Source organism: Anomaloglossus baeobatrachus, chromosome 5 (genome assembly GCF_048569485.1).
Source record: "Anomaloglossus baeobatrachus isolate aAnoBae1 chromosome 5, aAnoBae1.hap1, whole genome shotgun sequence".
Classification (NCBI taxonomy): Eukaryota; Metazoa; Chordata; class Amphibia; order Anura; family Aromobatidae; genus Anomaloglossus; species Anomaloglossus baeobatrachus.
The window spans coordinates 380,629,235-380,653,995 of NC_134357.1; the positions used below are offsets into that span (position 1 = coordinate 380,629,235).

The 24,761-nt window shown below is 43.9% G+C and overlaps 2 protein-coding genes across 2 annotated transcripts in view; one reads left to right on the forward strand and one right to left on the reverse strand.

Annotated features, from left to right (window-relative positions):
• LOC142310153 (delayed-rectifier potassium channel regulatory subunit KCNS1-like) overlaps positions 1 to 21,142 on the forward strand; it is a 38,669-nt gene extending 17,527 nt beyond the window's left edge. The window contains exons 2-3 of the mRNA XM_075347639.1: positions 670 to 1,661; positions 20,313 to 21,142. Coding sequence (XP_075203754.1) covers positions 696 to 1,661; positions 20,313 to 20,702 — 1,356 coding nt within the window. The 5' untranslated portion in view covers positions 670 to 695 and the 3' untranslated portion in view covers positions 20,703 to 21,142. The remainder of the gene's footprint in view (positions 1 to 669; positions 1,662 to 20,312) is intronic.
• A 1,243-nt stretch (positions 21,143 to 22,385) lies between these two features.
• The window catches only part of LOC142311524 (serine/threonine-protein kinase 4-like), a 90,628-nt gene continuing 88,252 nt past the window's right edge, over positions 22,386 to 24,761 (reverse strand). Inside the window, exon 11 of the mRNA XM_075350032.1 lies at positions 22,386 to 22,774. Coding sequence (XP_075206147.1) covers positions 22,616 to 22,774 — 159 coding nt within the window. The 3' untranslated portion in view covers positions 22,386 to 22,615. The remainder of the gene's footprint in view (positions 22,775 to 24,761) is intronic.

A 24,761-nucleotide genomic window follows, 5' to 3' on the forward strand; every position in this document is an offset into this window, starting at 1 on the left:
GTGTAATATGTCGTGAGAGGGTTAAACCGAAAGGGGTTATCCCCTTCCAGGAAACTTTTGCTCACCTACTCGGTTCGTTATAAAAAAATAGACTGCACTTTAGTAACCCTTCCCAGTTCCAATGCTGTGCCTCTGGCACTGACCCAGTTTCTGCAGTTCAGCTGCAGAAATTAAGCCACATTGATAGTGCTGCAGCCAATCACTGAGCTTAGTGATTGTCTGCAGTAGTGTCGACTTTATATCACCACTGCATCCTATACATAATTACCAGACCAGTGTCAAAGACTTACCCTTCCCTGGTCCAATACTGTGTCTGTGGCGCTGTCCCAGTCTCTGTAGTTTTGATGCGGATGTGATGTCACTTCGGCAGTGCTGCAGCCAATCACTGAGCTCAGTGATTGCCTACAGCTCTCTTGAAGTAATCTAACCAATGCATCCTATATATAATCACCAAAATAGAGACAAAGAAGTAAACCCGGGGAGAAAAAGTAAAGTGCGGTTTGTTTCCTTACAGTACACTGAGGCAGAAGGCAAAATTTTAAATCATGTAAAAGAAAACATTGGTTCATAAAATTCCTCTGCTGTCACTGCAGCATTCATAAAAATTTCCTTCAATGTAACATTAATTCTATTTTATGTTTTCATTATTTTCATGCTTTACATTTTCAGATACAGCAATGCAATAATCAGTGACCATGGTTCACAAAAGTAAATCTTTTTGGATTGGGAATTTCAAAGACCATGCCATCAATATAAATGTTGGAGGACTAAAAAAGAAAATCAGCTCTATCACACTGTCACAGTTCCCAGACACGAGGCTTGGTCGTTTACTATTTTGTGACTCTGAAGAATCCATCCTACAAATCTGTGATGATTACGACTTGGTATCTAAAGAGTTTTACTTTGACCGGAATCCAGGCCTTTTTCCATATGTCTTGTATTTTTATGAAACTGGGAAACTGCACATGATGGATGACCTATGTGCCTTCTCCTTCTCCCAGGAAATAGAATATTGGGGAATCAGTGAGTTTTTTCTAGACTCTTGCTGCAGTTATCGATACCATGAAAGAAAGTTGGAAAGCAGAAGACGTAACTGGGATGACGAGAGTGAGGTTAGCAGTGTGGACACATCTGTAGATGAGATTTCTGACTTTAACCATGATCTCATGCGTTTTAACACATTTAAATGTGGCAACTTGCGCAAAAGGCTCTGGCTGACTATGGAAAATCCTGGATATTCAATTCCCAGCAAAATTTTCAGTTTTGTCTCCATCTGCGTTGTCCTCCTCTCAATATCAACCATGTGTATCAACAGCATGCCAGAATATCAAAACCTAGATGAGGATGATGTTCCCATTGACGATCCAATTCTTCATAATCTGGAGTATTTTTGTATCTCCTGGTTTACATTTGAAGTATCTTCTAGGCTCCTTCTTGCGCCCAACCTCAAGAAGTTCTTTAAACATCCATTAAACTTGATAGACATTGTTTCAGTTCTACCATTCTACTTCACCCTCTTGGTGGATCTGACCATCGGCAGTGATCATGAGTTAGATAATGTGGGAAAAGTCGTCCAAGTGTTTAGACTAATGAGGATTTTTCGAGTCCTCAAACTGGCAAGACATTCAACCGGCCTTCGTTCACTTGGAGCTACACTTAAGGTAAAGTTAGCAGTTGGTAATTTTCACAACTGTGTACTCAATTTAGAAATTAATTTTATTATGTTAACCAATATAAATACATTAGACTCTAGCTGATGACACTACAAATTATTTTTGGCACTTTCTCGCATTAACAATCTAGAACCTAATACATTGGAAAAGGGTGTATGAACTTAAAGGGCACTTCCAAAGCAGAGATGGGTGCAAATATTTATGTCATGGTTTTGGCTGCCACAAGGTCTAGCATCATTTTCCAAAACTATAAAATGACCCCAGTAAAGGTCACACAATCTGTGTTACAATTATGTTTTTTTTTCCTTGTAACTTTGCTTGTTTTCTAACTAGCCATTCAGATCATTAACAGTAATTACTATTTAAAGATGTCATATATTTCTAGAATTTTAAATTTAATGGTATGGTTTTATTTTTCAAATACACCTCCAACTACCGACGTAACAATGCATTCTCACAACTGACAAACTAAACATCTAGAGATTTTATTGTTCTTAAAGGGGCTGTCCGACAAACAGAGTTGGGGAAGTATAAGTCACTTATGATAAAATTAACCAGCTGCTACATTCTGAGGCAACACATTTCCTTGCCCGAGGTAACACAGGTGTGTGTTTCTGCCACGTCTCCAGCCCTGTAAGCTCCTCATCCAGCAGCTGCTGAGACTATGTGTCACTGACTTGATTTATGATGAGCTGACAGGACTGGTGAAGCTGCAGAAACACTCACTTATATATTAAAACAGGTAGGGAAATGTGTTACCATCGAAAGTAGAAGCTGCAAGCCACTGTTGTTTGATCTGTATACTCACTTATCACAAGTAACTTATGTCGCCCAAGCCACCCTGCCAGTAGCTGCAGTATGTGCCGACCATGAACGAGAGCTGCTCTGCACGGTCAGACACAGCCATTACACAGTACTAGGATTTATCTCAGCACAGGAACATTTTGTTAACACATCAAACTTGAAAATGGGATGTATGCACTAGTGTCAAAATAATAGCTTAACAATTGAAGCTAGTCGTGGGCCTAAGTGACCTCTGTTTAAAACAAATTAAAAAAGATAATACAATGAAATAGTTAAAAAATATTACACTGCTTTGAATGTAGAAGTCCAAAATGGACCAGTAACTGAGGAGATAAAGAGTGAGACTGCATTTATTTATTTATTTAATCGTATGAACGTATATCTTACCATCATATAAAAATAAACACCAGACAATAGACAGTGATTGAAAAATATCAAAAGGATAAAAATCAAATTTGAATATCAAGATTTTCTATATATGCAATAGCGTTATCATTTACAATATAGAAATCCTTCTTGTCACCATGGTAGGATCTCAGGGGGCACTCCTCAACAATGTGCTGGATAGTTTGACGATCTGCTCCACAGTCACAGGTCGGAGAGTCATATTTTCCCCACTTATACATAAAATCTGCACAGACGCCAAAGTTTGTTCTGATACGATTTAGAGTAACCCATGTTTTCCTTGGTAGATTGAAGCCTGGTGGAGGGTTTTGTAAATTAGGGAACATTTGGGGATCACCTTCTACTACATTGACCCAAAGTTCTCCCCATTTCTCCTCTAAATTGAAGTTTTGTTCATGCAAGGTGATTGTAGTTCGGATGGGTGGATGTCTTGCAAAGCACCCTATTGATACTAATACTATACATGGACAATGTGCAAATTAAATAGCAAAATGTGGACGTGTGACTGGGTGATTAAGTGATCAAACTCTTTGTTTCAGTGCTTGCTTCTCCTATGGAAATGACAAATCAGAGATACAATGCAATGGTTATAGCAAGGAGTGTTTGAAATGCGCAGAACTAAACTGCAAATTGAAAAGTTAAAAATCCCTTGTATGTGTCACAAGTGTCATGACCTGATGTCATCTCAGTGGGATCTGGGATCAGAAGGTCACAGCGTATAGTTGATCACTCGTCATTTATCCTGAGTTGGAGCTTACTTAATTCCATCCAGTGATGAAGGGGTTAAAATTCCTTTCTATCCTGCTGCAAATCTAAGAGGTAGCCACTGCCTTCTGCTATAAGCATCCACTCCTCACTCCTCCCTATGCCGGCTATAAATTTTCTATACTGACCACATTGTAGGAGTTCGTCTCTGTATAGCTGAGCTGTTTGCTTCTATTGCAGTAGCAAAGCTCCCTACTGGAGAAGATTTGTGTTCATTTTATATTTGTTTCCTTGGCTGCTTTATCTGTGTTTTCTACTTGCACATCTGCCCCTTAACTCATTTGGTGAGGAAGAAGGACATAGAGGCTAGTTATATCTAGGATTATAGCAAAGTATGAGATTCCGGCATATCTACCTTCAAGGGTAATCCTGAGGAGAGTGATAGCCTAGGGACCCATAGCTTGAAGGCAGCTCAGGTGCACTCTAGTCCTTGCTTCCTAATGTTACTTATGTGACAGAATGTTTCGAATGCCTTACAAGTTTCCTTGAGTGTTTTTTTAGCGAACCTCAGCCACTGTATCTTTCAGCAAGATGACGTTACATGTTATCCCTAGTAACTTGTACCCATAGTTATCAGGGATGCTATCAGCCAAAGCAGCCTGGATATTACTGGTAACGCAGCACACAGGACACTAATGGAGACTCCATGAAGGGTATTAGGATCATATGGCACAAGGAATTTTGGACTTTACTTTCCGCATTTTAGTTCTGTGCATTTGAAACACTGCTTAGGGCCATTTCACATATCCGGCATTTCGCCGTATTGCCGGATCCGGCACACTTCAGGAAAGTGTTAATACTGTACAATGGCACTGCGCCAAGGTCCGGTTACATGTTGCGGTCACATGATAGCATGTGACCGGAGGTTGCCGCAATGCCATTGTACTGTATTGCACTGCACTAGAGTGTGCCAAATCCAGCAATTCGACGAAATGCCGGATGTGTGAAATGGCTTTTAGGAAGAACATTGGAGTGCATCTCTGCACTGTCGTCTCCATAGAAAAAGCAAGAACTGGAACAAGGAGTTTAACCATAAAATTAAGTCATATCCACATTTTGGTATTTGATTTGTACACTGTCCACCTGTAGTATTAGCATTACTGGTTTGTTGCTCTGTATCTCTTCAGTCACTCGTTCTTTTTGGAAATTTACAATCAGTGCGGTATTACCCTTTTTAACTATTCAATTGTGGAACTTATTATTCCAAGATCTAATAATTAAGGCTGCTTTCACACTACGTTTTTTTAATTTGCGTCCTGAACATTTTTTTAGCGCAAAAACGGATCCAGTGCAAATGCGTTTTCATTTCAATGCATTTGCAATGGACTCGCGTCAACATGCATTCACATGCGTTTGCGTGCGTTATAGTGAGGATCCAGCGAGTTGCAGTTTTTTAACATTTTTCAAAAACGCTACTTGTAGCGTTTTTGAGCTGCTTCCAAATACTGCAAATTGCTGGATCCTGACTATACTGCATGCAAACGCATGTGAACGCTGGCATGCTGATAGACAGGATCCTGCTTGCTCTACTGAGCATGCCCAGAAACCAGCCTCACGTGATCAGTCTCTCTCCACCTCCCTCTCTCTCCCCCTCCCTCTCCCTCTCCTCTCTCGTCCCCGCCTGAGAGCTGCGGACACTCGTAACCAAGGTAAATATCGGGTAACTAAGCAAAGCACTTCTCTTAGTTAACCGATGTTTACATTGGTTACGTGTGCAGGAAGCAGGCAGCCCGGCTCCTAGCAGCTCCGGATGCTCGTAACCAAGGTAAATATCGGCTATCCAAGCAAGTTACCCGATGTTTACCTTGGTTACGAGCCTCCGCAGCTGTCAGATGCCGGCTCCCAGTCTATCACGTTCAGTTCCACTGACTTCCGATCACATGACTCCAATGCCCGCCCATAAACTTAAAGTGACAGGATCCTGCAAAATAACACAAGCGTTCGCATGCGTTTTTCTGCTGTAAAAGCAGGATCCGCTTTTACAGCAAAAATATGTTCATGACGCATGTTAAAAAAACGTATTGTGAACGTAACCTAAAATGTACTTTCTTCGCGAGACAACCCCTTTAATTTGTTTACTGGCCATGTTCGGACAATTTTAGTACAATTATTATAGAGAATTCATTTTGGCCATTTCTTTGCTATTGGCTACATCATTGTAATATGAATAAGCACAATACATTAAAGATTGCAAGAAAAAGAAATGCCCAACAGTTATAGCAAATAGTGGAACCCTGCTAGTGAAATGGAACAAACTCTCTTGTATTAGAAATGTTTTTAGACGACATCCTAAAGAGGCTGAGATTAGCCTTTCCGCTTTAATAACGAGCCGGCTATTATAAATGCACAATAAACGATCCAGCTCGGAGATAAACTTATGAAATAAAGATAAGCAAAGCCTTTATAGAGCTTTCATCTTACCCAACGCTTACTTTAAGAAGTGTGGGATAATTTGCTTTTGGAGACAAGCCATTTAAGACAAGCAGACGTTTTACAACAGTTTAAGGCTAAGTTCACATTTCCGCTAAAATGTATCAGTCACAATCCGCTGCTCTTGTAAACAGCGGAATCCGTTTAGCGGATTCCGCTGCTCCCATAGACTTGTATGAGCAGCGGATTGTGACTGATGATGCTGCGTTGCACCCTCCGCCCGACTGATCAGTCGTGGAACGACTGACCGCCAGGCGGGGGGAACGCAGCATGTAACGTTTTTTGAGCAGCGAGATCCGTCGGATTTCGCTGCGCATGCTCTCTGGCTCCCTGCACACGTCACCAGCTTTGGTTGGTTACCCGATATTTACCCTGGTTACGGTGCAAGGAGCCAGCGCTAAGCGGTGTAGGCCCGTAACCAAGGTAAATAACGGGTAACCAAGGTAAGCATCGGGTGCTTTGCTGTTACCCGATATTTAGGCTGGTTACGTGTGCAGGGAGGCCGACACTTCCCCGCTCGGCCCCGCCCCCTCCCGCACTCCGCACATGTATCTACACACACACACACACACCTGTCCCCAGCCTTGCAGACAAGCACTGCCACTGACACCCTCGTCTGGCCCCGCCCCCTGCTCGGCTCCGCCCCCTCCCGCACTTTGCATGTGCACACACATACATACATACATGCACACACATACATACATACATACATACATACATGCACATACACACACTCACTCACAGATACACTCACCTGTCCCCAGCCATGCAGACCGCAGCACTTCCACTGACATCCTCAGCGCCTGGCCCCGCCCCCCGCTCGGCTCTGCCCCCGAACTCCGCCCCCTGCACACAACGGAATCCGACAAAGAATTCTGTTCTTTGTCATCCGTTGTACAGCGTTGAACAGCGCATCAGTCACATGCGTCAAGCGACGCATGTGACTGATACAAATCAACGGAAATGTGAACTTAGCCTAACAAGGTGATGTTAAAGGATTCGTCACCTACAAATTAACACAAATTGGAAGAATTGACCATCGTCCTAAATATCATCTACAGTATTCTCTATGGTGGCAATGTATAACTGAGGAACACTTTTTTTGTAGATGACAAATGATTTTACGCCTGTTTTTAATGGGTTAATACAGTACATGTAAAGTTTCCTTTCTATATTTCAGACAGATATAAAAGGATTGTTCTACTCTAGCTCAATGTTAAAAAAATAAAAAGTCAGTTCCACAAGGTTTTTTACAGACATTGAAAATTATTCACAAAATGTTCCACAGGAATTAAACACCAGTATGAAAGCCTGATCGCTACCTTGAAAAGGCCACTGTTTGGCTACATGTACAGTCATGGCCGAAAGTGTTGGCACCCTTGAAATTGTTCTAGAAAATGAAGTATTTCTCCCAGAATATTATTGCAATTACATGTTTTGTTATACAAATGTTTATTTCCTTTGTGCGTATTGGAAGAACACAAAAAAAACAAGAAAAAAGTCAAAATGGACATAATTTCACCCAAAACTCAAAAAATGGGCCTGACAAAGTTGTTGCCACCCTCAACTTAATACTTGGTTGCACACTCTTTGGAATAAATACCTGCAATCAATCGCTTCCTATAATCATCAGCAAGCTTCTTACACTTCTCATCTGGAATTTTGGACCACTCTTCTTCTGCAAACTGCTCCAGGTCTCTCATATTTGAAGGCGCCTTCTCTCAACAAGTTTAAGATCTCTCTACAAGTGTTCAATGGGATTTAGATCAAGGGCTCATTACTGTCATTTCAGAACTCCCCAGCACTTTGTTTCCATCCATATCCGGGGGCTTCTTGAAATCTGTTTGTGGTCATTGTCCTGCTGGAAGACCCATGACCTATAATGCAAACCCAGCTTTCTGACACTGGGCACTACATGGAGACCCAAAATCCTTTAGTAATCTTCAGAGACACCCAGGCACGTAGTAACAGAGGCAGCAAAACAACCCCAAAATATCTTTGAACCTCCACCATATTTGACTGTAGGTACGGTGTTCTTTTCTTTGCAGGCCTTAGTCTGTTTTTATTAAACAGTAGAATGATGTGCTTTACAAAAAAAACTCCTCTCTTGGTCTCATCTGTCCACAAGATGGTTTCCTAGAAGGATTTTGGCATACGTACATTTTAGCAAACTGCAGGCTAGCTTTTTGATGTCTCTGTATCTTCGGTACAGCCCTCCTGGGTCTCCTTTCTTAGTGAATAATTTAATTAAAATGTTGAGGACAGTTTACATTGACACTGATGCACCCTGAGCCTGAAAGACAGCTTGAATTTCTTTGGAACTTGATTGTGCCTGCTTATCCACCATCTGGACTTACTACAGGTGGGTTTGAAAGAGCATCACACATTTCACATGCTTGAAACAAAGTTGTTTACCCACAATTTTGGAAAGCTGCCAACAATTTTGTCCAGCCCATTTTTCAAGTTTTGTGTGGAATTCTATTTAATTTTCCTTTCTTTTTGTTTTTTTGGTTTTTTTTTTGCTGATCCAATACACACAAAAGAAATAAACATGTGTAATTGCAATAATTCTCTGGAAGAAATTCTTCATTCTCTGGATCAATTTCAAGGGTGCCAACAATTTCGACCATGATTGTAAGCAGATTGTTGGTCACAAAATAGCCTGTTTATATGGACTGACTGCACTTCCATATGCACAGATCAATTGGTAATATAATGGTTCTGTGTGCATAGAAAGTTACAGTTTTCTGCAGCACATATCCTATTTAAACCAGATGATGTGTTGAAAACGATGATGATGTTTAAGCAAGTTTAAAACTCATGTCACCTGATGAACAAGTATTTTGCTCATTTGTTGGGTGATTGCTGGCCTGTTTAGGAACATCACAAATAAATGTCCCCCAAGGGGTTTCTATTTTTTTTGGAAATAATTTTATTAGGCAATTTATCTTCATACATGTAAACAAAGTTTAAAAGGGAACCTGTCACCAGAACCGGGGCCCACATGCCGCAGCCACCACCAATGGGCTCCCACACACAGCACCCCAACATGCCGCACACAAGAGCCCAGGCCGCCGTGCAGAAGTCAACAATCACCCCACAGTACTCACCCTAGGGGCGGCGCGGCGTAGCGCAGTCTGGCCAGATGGGCGCACCCGCCCCCACCACCCGGCACTGTTCTGTACTGTATTTGCTAAAAACAGAGTAAAGATTGTGCTGTTACCGCCTAGATGTGTGATGTGTGCCCCATACAAGTACCATAGATTGAGAACTTGGACTCCAGATTTACTTAAAGGGGTTGTCCGCTTTATTTTAACCAATATGTTGGCTAATGTGGCACTTATAAGTATATACAGTAAGTAATAGAGTACATGCACACAATCAGGGTTCACAGCGTTTTGGGCACAGCATGCTTCTGAAGCGCCCATGGAGTCGGGGGTTACTCGTCACCAGGCCGCGGTGCTTCTCCTAGAACGTCGTGGTGGCCTTTCCCAGCTCTGTGACCCCGGGTGTCAATAAAAGGCTGGGGATCGGGATTATGGGGGTGGTTGTTCGTGACGCCACTTGTGGTGTGCGGCCAATATTAGCTGCCGCTGCGGGACTTCTCTGCTGGGGCGGATGACAATGCAGCTCGGATGGTGCAGCTCTCCACAGGCAGAGCTATGGCCTCAGGGAGGATGGTGGTGGTAGTAGTCTCTCAGGCGCTGAGGGCACGGTGGCGTGATGGGGAAGGCGCTGACTGTAATGGGATGACACGGGTGGAACAGTTCAAGGTCTTTTACTCACTGGTCACACACTGGCATTGGAGCAACAGGCTACACTGTGATGCTCCTGGGCCATGGAACGGGTCATGGGTGCCTTCTGCACTCCCCGCAAATCTTCGGATTCCCCTTCTTTCATAAGAACCCGGGTTGAGCCTCCGGCTCCAGACCGCGGGTGCCAAACATTCTGTGTCTTTGCCTGCTTGTCTGTTCCGGAGTCTGACTTGACTCGGATGCTGTCTGGTGCTAACTCCTCTAGTGTGTCAGATGGCTCCTCCCTTCCCCTGTGTGGGTGCCCCGCCTCCCGGGTCCGTGAACTAGTGGGCATGAGGTTCCATACCTCGTTATGGCCACCCCAGCACCTAACCTAGCCCGGTCCCAGTGACAGAAACCCTGTGTTATGTGTTCGTTGAGTGTGGTGGTGGTTGTTGCCAATGACGACCTCCTCCGTATCCGCGATGAATACTGCAACTCGGGTGAGGTGCAGTACCCTGTGGCACCTGAGGCCGCAGGGGAGCCACACACCCCCACAGCGAATCACAGCATGTCAGTGCGCTGTAAACAAGAGATACAGTGGAAACTGCAAAATTTGGTTTACATAGTAACACAACTTCTCTTCCCTTTACATACTCTTAAACGTTACAAACATTATACATTTCACATTTGTCACATGGAACCGGTTGACACTGTAAATACATAAATCATCGACATAAAACATTTTCTTTTAGGCAATAAACATTTTCCTTTCTCATCGAACTTTCACTTTAACATTTTTTTTTTCATTTCACATAAAAACACTTTCATGCCTTGAACCCCCAACGTAGGCTCCGGGTGTGTTCAGAGCATTCCAGACCCTGCTTCTCCTCTTCTGCACACAAACAGGTTTTTGGGTCAGCATAATTCTGGTAGAGTGCACAATGGATACAACTATTCACAAGCAAACGTCCTGGCCATTCCAAGTCTGATGGCCCAGCTGTACATTTAACACCTATCAGATCTTCGCAGTTCTTTAAACAAACTATTTACATTTTCCAGTTCCTATGCAGCTTACCGGGGCCACAGGTAAGACATGGACACCATGGTCTGAGTCTCCTGGTCACAAGGTCCTCCGTCACCATGATCCATGTCCATTTCCTCCTCACAGTCCCTGTTCTCCCGCAACCGATCAACCTGTACGTCCAGGGCGTAGCATCACCTCTCACCTCTTTGATAGGTGTAGGTGACGCGATCGCCGGGGTAAAGGTCGCTGTCTGGGCGTCCTCTGCTGAGGTGGGATTCCACATCCCTCTGGGAAACAAACACATCTTTTGTCATCCTGGATTCGCCAATGAATCCCCACCTCCGCTCAAAACGGAACACCACGTTGTGCCTCAGCGGTCCCCGGGCTGAGAGTCGCTCTCTGTGACACCGCTGTTTGGCGGCCAGGTTCCGGGCCTCCAAGGCTTCATGCCTTGCCCGGCGTTCCTCCTGTTCTGTGAGCAGCTCCAGGAGTTGCCGCTCACAGGCCAATCAAATCACAGCTGCCATGATGGTGGGCTCCAGGGGAGCCTGCAGGCGTCTTTCTTTATCGACATCACGTCCCAGGCCACGCATGGTCTGCTGCGGCCAGGTGCAACAGCCGGAGGCTCTGCCAGCGGTCCCACCAGGTCATTGTCACCGGCTACCAAGACCACAGGTGCTGCCACTCCATGCACCTCCTCGGTGCCAGGTTCCTTCCCCTCCAGGGTCAGCATCACCGCTGCTCCCATCAGGGTCTCCTGCCACCTGCAGATGGTTCCCTCCTGCAGCTCCAGCAACTGAGCCCACAACTGCCTCACTTCTTCCTCCAATAGCTCAGGGGTGATTACGGGTCACATCACTGGTACTTCCACGGGCTGACCTGGGGAGCAAGTTGCTTCCACCCCGTGCTCTTGGGTGCTCCGATTGCTCTCTGCCATCTTGCATCTGGTACCAGGCTGTGCAGTCAGCCCATTCTTATGCACTCTCCAGGGGGGCGGGACAGTTTTTCCCGCTAAGTTTTGTTTCTCCTCTCTGGCCTTGATAGGCGGGCACAGCACTTCGCCCCATTCCGTCACCCAGTCCACGAAGGGCGGACACACCCAGACAGGGTGATTACACATGGTGCCTGTCATTTTCAATGGCCGCCAGTGTACAGTCTCTTAGTATACAGTCTATATTAATATACAGTCTATAGGCGCACAGTACCAGCGGTTGCGGACACGAAATCCTGTTTGTGACTCCAAGATGATGCGCCCACGGGGTCGGAGGTCACCCATCACCAGGCCGTGGTTCTTCTCCAGGGTCGCCGTGGTAGCCTTGCCCTGTTCCGTGACCCCGGCGGTGTCAATAAAGATAAAGGGACGGGTTGATGGGGTAGTTGTTCGTGCCGCAACCTGTGGTGTGCAGTCAATTATTAGCCGCCGCTGCAGGAAGTGTCTCTGCTGGGGCGGATGGTGACGTAGCTCGGGTGTTACAGCTCTCCACAGGTAGAGCTAGGCCCCAGGGAGGATGTTGGTGGTAGTAGTCACCGATGGCGCAGGAGCGACTGCGCCGGTAGAAATGGGATGACACAGAGGCTGCAGTTCAAGGTCTTTACTCACTGTAAGGTCATCACCCTTGGAGTGCTGGTCCCCTGCTGTGATGTGCTTCAGCCGATCCCGGAGAGGTCAGAAGCCAGAAGCGGTGCTGTGGATTGTGAGCCCTTCCTCCTTGTGCTGTGTAACTTGTAGTCCTACAGAAACCCGTGTCCTGGGTTTTGTTCTCCTCCCGTATAGGAGGCAGTGCAATCCTGTTATGGCTAGATCGTGACCACAACTCCTGGCTCTTTGTGCTGCTTTGCCCGGGGCACTTGTGGTGGGAAAGAAGACTTGGAATCCCCTGATTTGTTAGAGGGACATAAAGTTCACCCCATCCTAGGACTCCGCACCCTGTCTGTGCCGGTCCTGAGGGAGCTAACAAGCTCTCCCCTCAGCGACCGTGTCCTCCTGTGTCTCACATCTGCCCTGTCTGTGTCTGTTCTGTCTCAGTGAGTGTGTCACCTGACTCCCCAGTGTGTAGCTCCACCCCCCCAGGTGCTGACCAATGAGTGGAAAGTCCCGTTTCCATGACAGCCACCTCTAGCCCAGTCCCAGTCATTGGCCACTAAGCTGTATATTGTATGCAATGTGATAAACACCAGTGAATAACCTCCTCCTTACCTGGAGTGACTACTGCAGCTTAAGTGAGGTGCAGTACCCTCTGACGACTGAAGCCTCAGGGGCGCCACTCTTCAGCGATGTCCAAAACGCTGCGTTGTACAGTACAAGCATAGTGGATGGGACTTCTAGAAATTCCGTGCCCACTGTGCTTGTTTTTCCCTCAGCAAACACTGACCTGCGGTGTGTCTTTCCAGACCGCAGCATGTCAATTGTTTGCTGCAGAGTTACAAGTATCCTAAATAGGGAGAACACAAGTGAGAGACCGCAGCGAACTGAATCCTGATAGCGGTCACAAGCCATTGCGCTCTCCTGTGGAGGAGCCCTGCAAGTCAGGACCCACCGCGTCCAGGATGCAGCAAGCCCTTATCGTGGGCATAGGCCGCTGCAGTCTCCTGCGGAGGAGACTCGCAGCTCTGCAAGTCAGGACCCGCCGCGTCCAGGACGCGAATCTTGATCGTGTGCATGTACCCTTATAGGTTCTTCTCCATTATTAAGTGTAGTGTTATTGCTATTGTATCCTGCTCTGTGATTGCACAGCACAATGCTTCACAAAGGTTGAAGAGCTACAATATTTCTGTATTAGGAAATTCCACAAAGTCATATACCAAAACACATTTGATAAAATAAAGAAAACGAGCCCAACCTCATTAATGGAGGCTTCATCAGAATATGCCCACCCACCTGGGCCCTCATAAAATAAAAAGTACCTTTACTTCTTTTGGGTCATGCCATAGGACCTATTACAAGTAGACAGGTGCATTTTCACCATGATTCACACTATTCTGTTCTCATTTGTTGTAGAGAGTTTGTCCGGAAACTTTCTTGTTGATTAATGAGTTCTTCCAGAACAGAAAAAATATAAAGAACATTTCAGTAAAAAAATCATACTTAATTTGTATATCACACTTTTTTGACTAGGGAGGTAATCGCTGCATCTTGTTACACAGACAAAAATATGTCCTATAACGTTAAAGGAGTTTTCCGAAAACGAAAAATCCCTTTATTGTTCTAGGACAAAATTTAGAGTGCAGGTGTTTAATAAAAACCCGTCCTTTACTCACCCGCCCCTGAGACAGTGTTGAGTCTCAGCTGCTGTTTCCAGTGACGTATTGTCTGTAGTGCTGACATCGCTTTAACAGCGCTGCAGGCAATCAGTGACATCAGTGTCTCTGCTCGAGTAGACGACACGAGCTGCTGAGCTCAGTTATAATAAGAGCTACAAAGAGTAATTTACATTGGAAGCGGTGCTCTGGAGGTTTGGAGGTAAGAAAAGGCTGCTCACAAGGCTGTCCTCACTCTCACAACTATTGTGACTTTGGGACAGGGCCGGGAAAAGGTACTTTGGTGCCCTATGCAGAGAAAGCCAGTGGGGCTCCCTCCTCCAAGCAAATGAATAAGTCAGAGACTAGGGAACAGGACCCCTAACACCCACCATTCCCTCCAATAGGTCAGGTAATAAGCTCGGACGTCCATTTACACTAGAATGGTTACCCTTTTCAGGAAAAAATACAGTACAGGTAAAAAAATAAAAAATAAAAAAAAAAATGATGCACTTTAGGGGTGAGGCTTAACAGGAGAGAAATTTCAAAATTAGATGTAGAATATTCATACATTCATTGTTTGAGGACCATTTACACAATACCAGGGACAAATAGCAATATTCATCTCTAATGTCCTATATTTATATGTCAGACCCAAAGATAGTCATGGAAACTAATATCGCTGAAATATAATGGGGGCTATTTGGTTTCAATTAAGGTGTCCAGTATTTAGTGGATTCTCACACGGAAACTAAACAGACCTCATTATAGATAAGGGCACACACAGCTCTGGCAAAAATTAAGAGACCACTGCAAAATTTTCAGTTTTTCTGATTTTTCTCTTTATAGGTATATTTTTGAGTAAAATATAAATTGTCCTTTTATTCTATAAACTACTGATAACATGTCTCCGAATTTCCAAGTAATAAATTTTGTATTTATTTTCTGAAAATGAGAAATGGTCAAAATAACAAAACAATGCATTGCTTTCAGACCTCAAATACAGTGGAACCTTGGTTAACGAAAACAATCCGTTCTGGGACTGTGCTTGTTAACCAAGTTACTTGTTCAGCAGAGCAAGGTTTCCCATAGGAAATCATTGCAATGCAGACAATTCGTTCCACAACTTGTTAAATGTCCCATCCTGGTGCCCTATTGTGCCATTCCACACACGTACAAACACGTACAAACACACACAAACACGCACAAACACGCACAAACACAGATTATGCTCACCTTACCTTCCGTTCCCTCGCAGGTCTCATGGAACTTGCAGTTCGCCCGTACAAGACGTGCATCGGGTAACCAAGGCGACCGATGCCAGACCTTCCACACTCCGTGCGCCGATGTCAAAGGCAGGAGCCCCTTGCCTCTGATTGGCCAGCGCGCTGCCTTTGAGTAGCGCCTGACAGGGGAAGTTCCTCCCTCGTCGCGATGGTTACCGAATACACATCCTGTGGAGGGAGGACCTTCCCCTGTCAGCCGCTACTCAAAGGCAGCGCGCTGGCCAATCAGCGCACTGGGAGCTGAAGGTCCGGCATCGGTCGCCTTGGTTACCTGATATATGCAAGTTCCAGGAAGCCAGCAAGGCAAGGGAACTGAAGGTAATGTGAGCATAATATGTGTGTGTGCGTGCGTGTTTGTTTGTGTGTTTGTGCGTGCTTGTGTATGTTTGTGTGGACTGCAGGAGCGGGTTAGAGCGCGGTGGATGTACAGAACTGGAAGTGTGTGCGGTATTTTGTTCGTACAGCAAAGATTTCTCGTAAACAGAGTTACAAATTTACAGAAAACCTTGATCGTTAGGCGAAATACTCGCTAACTGGATTATTCATTAAGTGAGGTTCCACTGTAATGCAAAGAAAACAAGTTCATAATCATTTAGAAACAAAAAGACTAAGAATGTTTTATCTCAGGAAGAGTTAAAAAATTGATTAACCATGATTTTTAATCACAGCTTTAATGCATCTTGGCATACTTTCCACCAGTCTTTCACACTGCTTTTGGGTGGCCTTATACAACTCCTGGCCAGTAGAATGAGGTGTACTCTGGTTGGAATTCAACTGACACTGGAAATGACATGTAGAGAAGCTGATTTTTATAAAACTGTGTAGTGGTCTCTTAATTTTTTCCAGAGCTGTATATGAGGGGTTTTGTATCTAACATGCAACAAATACAGCTGCACAAAACTGATCATGATCCTGGTGACGTATTCATCTACTTTTGGTGGTTCTAGTGATGTATTCATGTACTGATGGCAGTTGTAGGGTCAAATTCATGTAGTGATAGTTCTGGTCCTGTATTCATGTACTTCTGATGGCTCTGGTATTGTATACATGTAGTAGTGGTGATGATTCTGGTGATATATTCATACAAAATCAAAATCATTATCAGTACATACCTAAAACACCAGAGCCATCAATAGTACATAAATATGGCACCAGAGCTATCATCAGTAAAGAAACACAGAACCATCAGTACATGACTGTTACCAGAACCACTATCAGTGCTTGACTACATAACCAGGACTATGATCGGTACATGAATGCATCCCTAGAACCACCATCAGTACATGACTACATCACCAAAACCACCATCACTAAATTAGTACATCACCAGAACCTCGATAAGTACATGAACTTACAACTCCCAGTATGTCCTTAACAATGATACGGAGCTGCTGGGAGTTGTTATCCGTCATTATCAGAGAATTGACCATCGAGGAACCATAGTACTAATGAAATGTAAGTCAGTATATAAAATAAACATTTACACCCAGGTACCTTATAGCTGACATTTTCTCTGATAGGAGTTGTCTCTTATCTCCATCTTGTCCAGATCCCAGGACTTTTCACAGCCACAGCTTGTCTATGCAGACGTCCCTCTTCTCTGCTATTCTGCAGCACCTCCCCACATGGTGCCCTTAAAATAGGAGTTATTAAAATGCTGTCTGCAGAAACATGTCTGTCCATACTATACTTTAAATAAGTCTCCTATGGTATATGGCCTTCATATTGTCCGCAGTTATGATCTATAAACAACAATGTCTGCTTTAATGAGCTATAACCCCCACACAATGTGCTCTTGTGAACAATGGCCTGTACTATGGCTATCCTCCTTTCACTGTTTTCCCTTACACTATCTATATCTCCATACTGTCCTTTGCTGTGCTAACTGCTATCCATAGTGCCCCCATTTCATGCTGCCTCCTCTTCAAACTATGTCCTCATACTGCCCACCAATCTGCCCTTTCCAAACTGTACGCCAAAAGAAACAGTGATCAGACATCTTGTAGATATATATAAAGATCTTTTATTATTAAATAGGTGCAAGGTGTGGAAAAAAACCTAGCATACAAAGAAGGGTGCACACCCCCGGTGGTGCCTACTCAGTAGTTAATAATAGAGGGAGATTGTTCCAATCCAATAATATAAATATCATAATAATTACAACCGCTATATGACTGTAGATAATATAGTTCAGATTGACAAAATCCCTCAGCGGTGATAATAGCTGATAATATAAGTACACCCCTGATGTAAGCAGACGCCGAAACGAACGTCCGTCGGGTGGGCGCCATTCCTGGTGTCTGCGGTGGGTCTGCCTTTTGAACTATGTATCGATTATTGTGTACTTCTATTATCAGCTATTCTCACCGCTGAGGGATTTTGTCAATCTGAACTATATTATCTACAGTCATATAGCGGTTGTAATTATTATGATATTTATTTTATTGGATTTGAACAATGTATAATGTTTTTCCAGGATTGCCAATCTTCCTCTATTATTAACTACTGAGTAGGCACCACCGGGATTGTGCACCCTTCTTTGTATGCTAGTTTTTTCCACACCTTGAACCTATTTAATAATAAAAGATCTTATAGATATAGAGATATATATATATATATATATATATATATACACACAGTAATACCTCGCTTAACGAGTAACCCACTTAACGAGAATTTCGCTTAACAAGCAAAGCTTTCTGTAAATTTGTAACCCGCTTTACGAAAAAGCTTTGCTGTACGAGTGAAATCCTCACCTCACACACTTCCGGTTCAGTCCACCCACCGCGCTCTAACCCGCACTTGAAGTCCACACAAACACACACATGTACGCACCAACACACACAAAACATACACGCACTCACACACACATAAAGTATTATGCTCACCTTACCTTCCGTTCCACCGCCGGGCTCATGGTTCTTGTAGTTCCCGGGTACATCGCGGCGAACTACAAGTACCATGAGGCTGGCGGTGGAACGGAAGGTAAGGTAAGCATATAATATCTGTACCTTCCGTTTCATCGCCGGCCTCCTGGGTCCTGTAGTGCGCCGCACCGCTCTGCTCCGCTCCACTCCAGACATTGGCATCCATAGCAACGAAGCAGGAACTTCCTGGTTCCTGTCACATCTTGTCAAAGGCAGCGCGCTGGCCAATCAGAGGCAAGCGGCTCTGCCTTTGACGTCAGCGCTCTGGGAGGAAGTTCCGCCCTCGCCATTATGGTTACCTGATACACGGCCCACACCGCAGAACAGCAAGTCCCAGGAGACCGGCGATGGAACGGAAGGTAAGGTGAGCATATAATATGTGCGTGTGCATGTGTGCTTGTGTGTGTGTTTGTGTGTGTTTGTACACGTTTGTGCATGTGTGGAATGATAGAATAGGGGACCAGGATGGGACATTTAACACATTATGGAACGAATTGTCAGCATTGCAATGATTTCCTATTGGAAATCTTACTTTGCTGAACGAGTAACTTGATTAACAAGCACACTCCCAAAACGGATTGTTCTCGTTAAGCAAGGTACCACTGTATATTTATATATCTATATCTACAAGATGTCTGATCGCTGTTTCTTTTGGCGTGCATGTTTGGTGCGATTTGTCTGGGGTCCTTCTATATCATACACCTGTCTCTAATTGAATTGCCGACTATATTGTCATCATCATCATGGTGGAGTGGTTGTTAAAAAGTATTTACCTTTCCAAACTGTGCCCGCTCGTCTCATTGTCCTCCTACACAGTCTGATGGTACCACAGCAACGCATACAGTACGATATCCACAACAATCCCCCATTATATAGTATGGTCACCACCATAGACACACAAATAAATAATGGTCCCCTCAGCACCCATACAGTATTATTGCCCCCCCATAACACCTCATACAGTATAATGGCCCCCATAGCGCCTTATATACAGTATAACGTCCCCTACAGCAGCCCACACAGTATGTTATCCATCACATTCCTCTATCCAGTATGGTCAAAATATACCCCAGTATAATTTCACACACAGTGACCTATACATTATGGGCAACATAATCCTTAATATAATGTCCCCTACAGCCCCACCTTTGATATCCCTCCACAGCCCCACTTTTGATGTCCACCTCAGCCCCACCTTTAACATCCACCTCTGCCCCAACTTTAATATCTCCCACAGCTCCACATTTAATATTCACCATAGCCCCACCATGATGTCCTGCTCAGTCACACCTTTGATGTGCACTTCAGTCCCACCTTTGATATGTACCACAGTGCCTCCTTTGATGTTCATCGCAGCCCATCCTTTGATGTCCACCTCATACCCACATTTGATGTCCACTTCAGCGCCTAATAAGTGACCAAATATTAATAACAAAAAAAAGCTTATACTCACCTAATCCAGGCTCCCCTTGAAGCACAGCCTCCGTTTCTTCTTCCATTTGGTACAGAAGTGGGCGCCGGACAGCACGATGTCACTGTGTCGCATTGTCCAACTTCCCCTGCGTGCACTGTCTCTAGCAGGACGCAGGACGAAAGTATACTGCGTTCTGCTAGGGTTCCCGGATGGGCAGGAAGAAACTCTTTGCTTGTGTCCCAGGCAGCACTCATAGCAATTAGATTCGCATCTGATAGACACAATCACACACTACCATCGCACTGGGCTGAGCACCGAGCGTACCAGAGCACAGCAATGCTCGCTCGAGTGGTCAGCATACATAAAGCACCAGAACTCGAACACTGACTTTTTTGTAAAGTCAGTGTTCGGTGCAAAAACCGAACTTTACGGTTTGGATCCGCTCATCTCAAATCATGAATTAATTAAGTCCCTTGTGAAATGTCCTAATTGTGTAGGAAGATTGTAAGTCTTTTATGTTGACAAGGTGAAATGTGAAGTACAAAGATTCTACCTTGTATTTGGTGATCCTGTTTCTATATTCTACACTTCTGTTTTGTTCTTCTTTTAGCATAGCTACAGAGAAGTGGGCATCCTACTCCTTTATCTGGCGGTTGGTGTCTCAGTCTTTTCTGGAATGGCATACACAGCTGAGAAGGATGAAGACACGGGGTTTGACACAATCCCTTCTTGTTGGTGGTGGGGAACTGTGAGCATGACCACAGTAGGCTATGGTGATGTGGTGCCTGCCACCGTAGCTGGAAAACTAGCAGCTTCTGGCTGTATCTTGGGTGGAATACTAGTTGTGGCGTTACCAATAACGATCATATTCAACAAGTTTTCACATTTCTACCGAAGACAGAAAGCTCTGGAGAATGCAGTGAGGAACAGTGACAGGAGGCCAATCAGAGAATCCAGTGCAGCTGGTGAAAGAGAATCGGAGAACTTTACTGAACTTTAATGGGCAACAACTGAGGGGCATTCCTTATGGAGTTTCATCCAAAACCTCTGACAGAGCCATAGAGTGCAGTGTAACAAACACAGTTCATCAGTAAATCTGTACTCTGTTTCATTGCACTCTATGGCACTGTTTGGGTCATGGCTGAATCATACTTTTGGGAAATTCAAATGGAACCCCCGACAGAAGGGCCAAAACATAAAGTGAAATGCCAATAAGCGTGATGTACATTTATTACTTTGTGGCTATGCATGTACATACATATGTAATAATCTAATAATGATGTTTACCCTTCAAGTGCCTCCGCAAAGGCACAACTACACTCGAAAAACTATGATACTAACACAATGCAATAAGAATTGTCTTTTTTGGAACATGGATCTTTTGTTATTTGCAGATAAAGAAAAATAAAAATGTGAACCCCCGAGGTGTATTTTTTTTTTTAAACCCATATTGTTGTATGGTCTTTTCACCACAGGTTTCACCTTACTGCTTAAAAGTAACCTTCATGCCTTTGTAATAAACCATTGTGTAGGTTGTTTTATACTATGCTTTAAAACCCGTGGCTGCAATAGCCAAGCATGTTTGGTTATAGCCCTATGTTTCATTTTAAGACATTGCTTGGATGCTTGTGATACATCTCCATATTTAAAGGGAATTGGTCACTGGGTTTTCGCTACTTCATCTGAGAGCAGCACGTTGTATGCAAAGAGATTCTGAAACTAACCATGTTTATCTTAGATCACTGTGTGCAGCCGTTCTGACTTTATCTCAGAATTGAGCAGCAGAGCTGGGAGCTGTCCCTGCCCACACCAGGCTCTAAATAGAGATTGTGCATTGACAGTGAGATGTCAAGCACAGCAGGTTGTGTGCAGGTATGCTGTGCATGTGTAGAAGAGTCACACCAATGTTAAGCACAGAGCAATAAACCCTTTAGGATGAGTAAACAATAGCTCACACCGATAAGAGAAACAAGTTTTTTTTCACTTTTAACTCTTGCAGCATGCTGTCCTCAGCTTAAATCCTGGTGACAGATTCACTTTAACCTTGCCATAGTTGGGGACTCGTGGCCTAGATCTTATATTACAGTAGGTCCACATTGGTCAGAAGTGTTAAAGAGGTTGTCCATTACTAGGACAATCACTTCTGATTTCACATGTTTCCCCCTAATAAAAATAATAAAGCTAATACTCACCTCCCGTATTGGCGCCCTTATAGTGGTGCCGCGGCTTGCAGTGGCGGGGCACACGTGATGTCACGAGAGCCTCTTGTCCAATCAGTGGCAGCTTCTGTCTCCCCACCTTTAGACCAAATGAGTTAATCAACAGGAAGTGAGTGCTACAGCTGCGCTCACTTCCTGTTGATTGCTGCTTTGGTCCGAAGGTGGGGAGATAGAAGTCGGTGCTGATTAGACATGGGGCTTGCGGGACATCACGTGAGCCCCACCACTGCAAGCCGCGGCTCCTACTAGAAGGGTGCCGATATGGGAGGTGAGTTTAGGCTTTATTATTTTTACTAGGAGATAACATGTAGAATAAAAAAGGGGTTGTCCTAGTAGTATACAACCCCTTTAAGGGCTGTCTGTCTACATAAACCAAACAATTCAACATTGTCACTTAGACAAGATGTGGCCAAAAATTCTCCCATACACTGACAACAAGCAAACAGATACACAAAACATATTAGAAAGCTGTAAAAACTTTATTTACACCTGATCGCCTATTAAAAATGTATTAAACGTCACACATTACCAGCATTTATACATATATACACACACACACACACACACACACACATCTTTATGCACTTAAGAAGTAACAGTAAAATATTAAATATCTCACTTAAAAAATTATAAAATAAAAATACAGCTTGATAAAAAAAAATATATTAGAAATCCAGACATGGTGTAAAGGGTTTTAGAGATTTTGCTGCCTTCGTTTCTTTGAGTCTATGGCATCTAGTATGGGCTGTCGTTTGGCCTGATACTTCTGATGAATTTCTTCGATTTCATTCTCCATCAATGGATCTAGTGAATTTAGTCTCATCTGCAGTTCAGCCACGCTCCAGTCTTTTAACTTAAAGAGAACGGGACAGAAACAATTACTTTAAGTAAAATTAAATGCACATATGGGCTTGGTAGTACATGTAATGTATTGGAACTATATTCAGGATTTTTAGGTTACTTGCCCTACTATAAAATCTGTATGAGTCATCCTCAGTATAGACAATGGATGTGTTCCTTTCCCACAATCAGCAGACTGAAGTAGCTCTACAACTCAGCTAATTGAAGTGATGAGGCTGCGCCACATTCACCAACGGCCCGGAGCATTCACCTGCCGGTAGGTGAATTTGGCACAGCCCCATCATTTCAATTAGCAGAGCTGTGGTGCAAGACACAGTACCAGAAAGTTAAAAAACAGTAAATAGGTTATTTGAACATTAAAGAAAAAAGAAAAAAAAAAATCAGATCAGATCAGGGCCATTTTTTGGGCCTGGGGGTCCTCGGCAACTTTAGCCATCAACCAGGTCACAAGACCAAAGCTCGCATTGTGCTACAGCTATATTGATTGCAGCCTAATGTACGTGAGGGGTGCACATTGCGACCCCTAGTGTAACGCAACCTTGACAAGCAAGTGGCAAAAAGTTAAACCCGCAATGCGACCCCATTCACACACATTACACTGCGATCTAGCAGCGGTACATAGCAATCTTTAGCCGTATGACCCGTTTGGCAGCCAAAATCACTATGTAGCTCCAGTTTTATCCATGAGCTTTTTGTGGTATTGCAGCTCAGCCCAATTTCAATAGGAAATAGCTGCAATACCAGGTACAACCAACAGACTGGAGGGGCACTGTTTATGGAAAAGAGCAGACCCTTTTTCCTAAGCTTGGAAAAGCCCGTAATTAAATCTATAGTTTCTCCTTTACATTCGCGTGACAGTTTATTTCATCAATTATTCCCTTTCATCAGTCAATTCAGGCTGGTACGAGCCCGACTCCTGGGTTCTTCAAAAGGATTACTGTCAGGAAAATGTCTGCCCCTTTGATCACGTATATGACTTGTTTTGTAAAGTAACATCTAGATGAGTAGTATACATACTGGTGTATGATAGATAGCGCTGTCTTTCCTTTTATACGCCTGTTATTAGGGATGGTGCCCTTTAAATGAGGACCTGGCAGTTTCCTGAAATCCATCTCTTACTGCAACTCTATCCTGACCTTGGTAAAAATCCATATGTGCATTATGTTTAAAATAAACCTGATTGATTTAAAGGAGTGAGAAAAAAAAAAAGATCCCAATTCTGGCATATTTTACTGAAGTGCAGAATGAAGTCTCTAAACTGTATTGATCCTGAGTGTTAAACCTGCCGTATGGGATTACTGCACGGGCGCCTCCGCGCAGGGTAATAATGGTCCGCAGCACTAGATGTGTCAGGGGTCCAGATAAGGGAAAGAAATTATCATATTCTCATATCGTCTATAAAATGAATCCCGGAACTGCAGGGGCACTAAAGGGAACCATTAACGTCTTAATGTATTGGGGGCAAAGCGTTCCAAATAAGATATGGTTTCTGAATGCACAGCTCCACCTATATTAAAGTGGTTGTATGAGGTATGGAAAAAAAAAAAGTCTGGTTTGGAGGGGGGCGCCAAACTTATCCACGGACTACAGCTCAATGCTTGACAGCCCATAGACAAAAGAGGAGTATGTATGTTACTGAGGGACAATGGAAATTCCCTCTGTGAGCCCGAGCAAGTGGCAACAATTGTCTGGTAAGCCTGACATCAGTAGTGTGCAAAGTTTTTGAAGGCATTTTAAGGGATCACATGCAAAAATATATTGCAGAAAATCATAATGACTGACAGACAGTATGGATTCATGAAAGCTATGTCATGTCTAACCAACCTGTTGGGGTTTTATGAGGGGGTAAGTGCAAACCTGGATATTGGTAATGCAGCTGATGTGATTTATTTAGATTTTGCAAAGGCATTTGATACTGTACCACATAATAGCCTTATACTAAAGCTCCAGAAGCAAGGACTAGGGGAAACTATATGCAA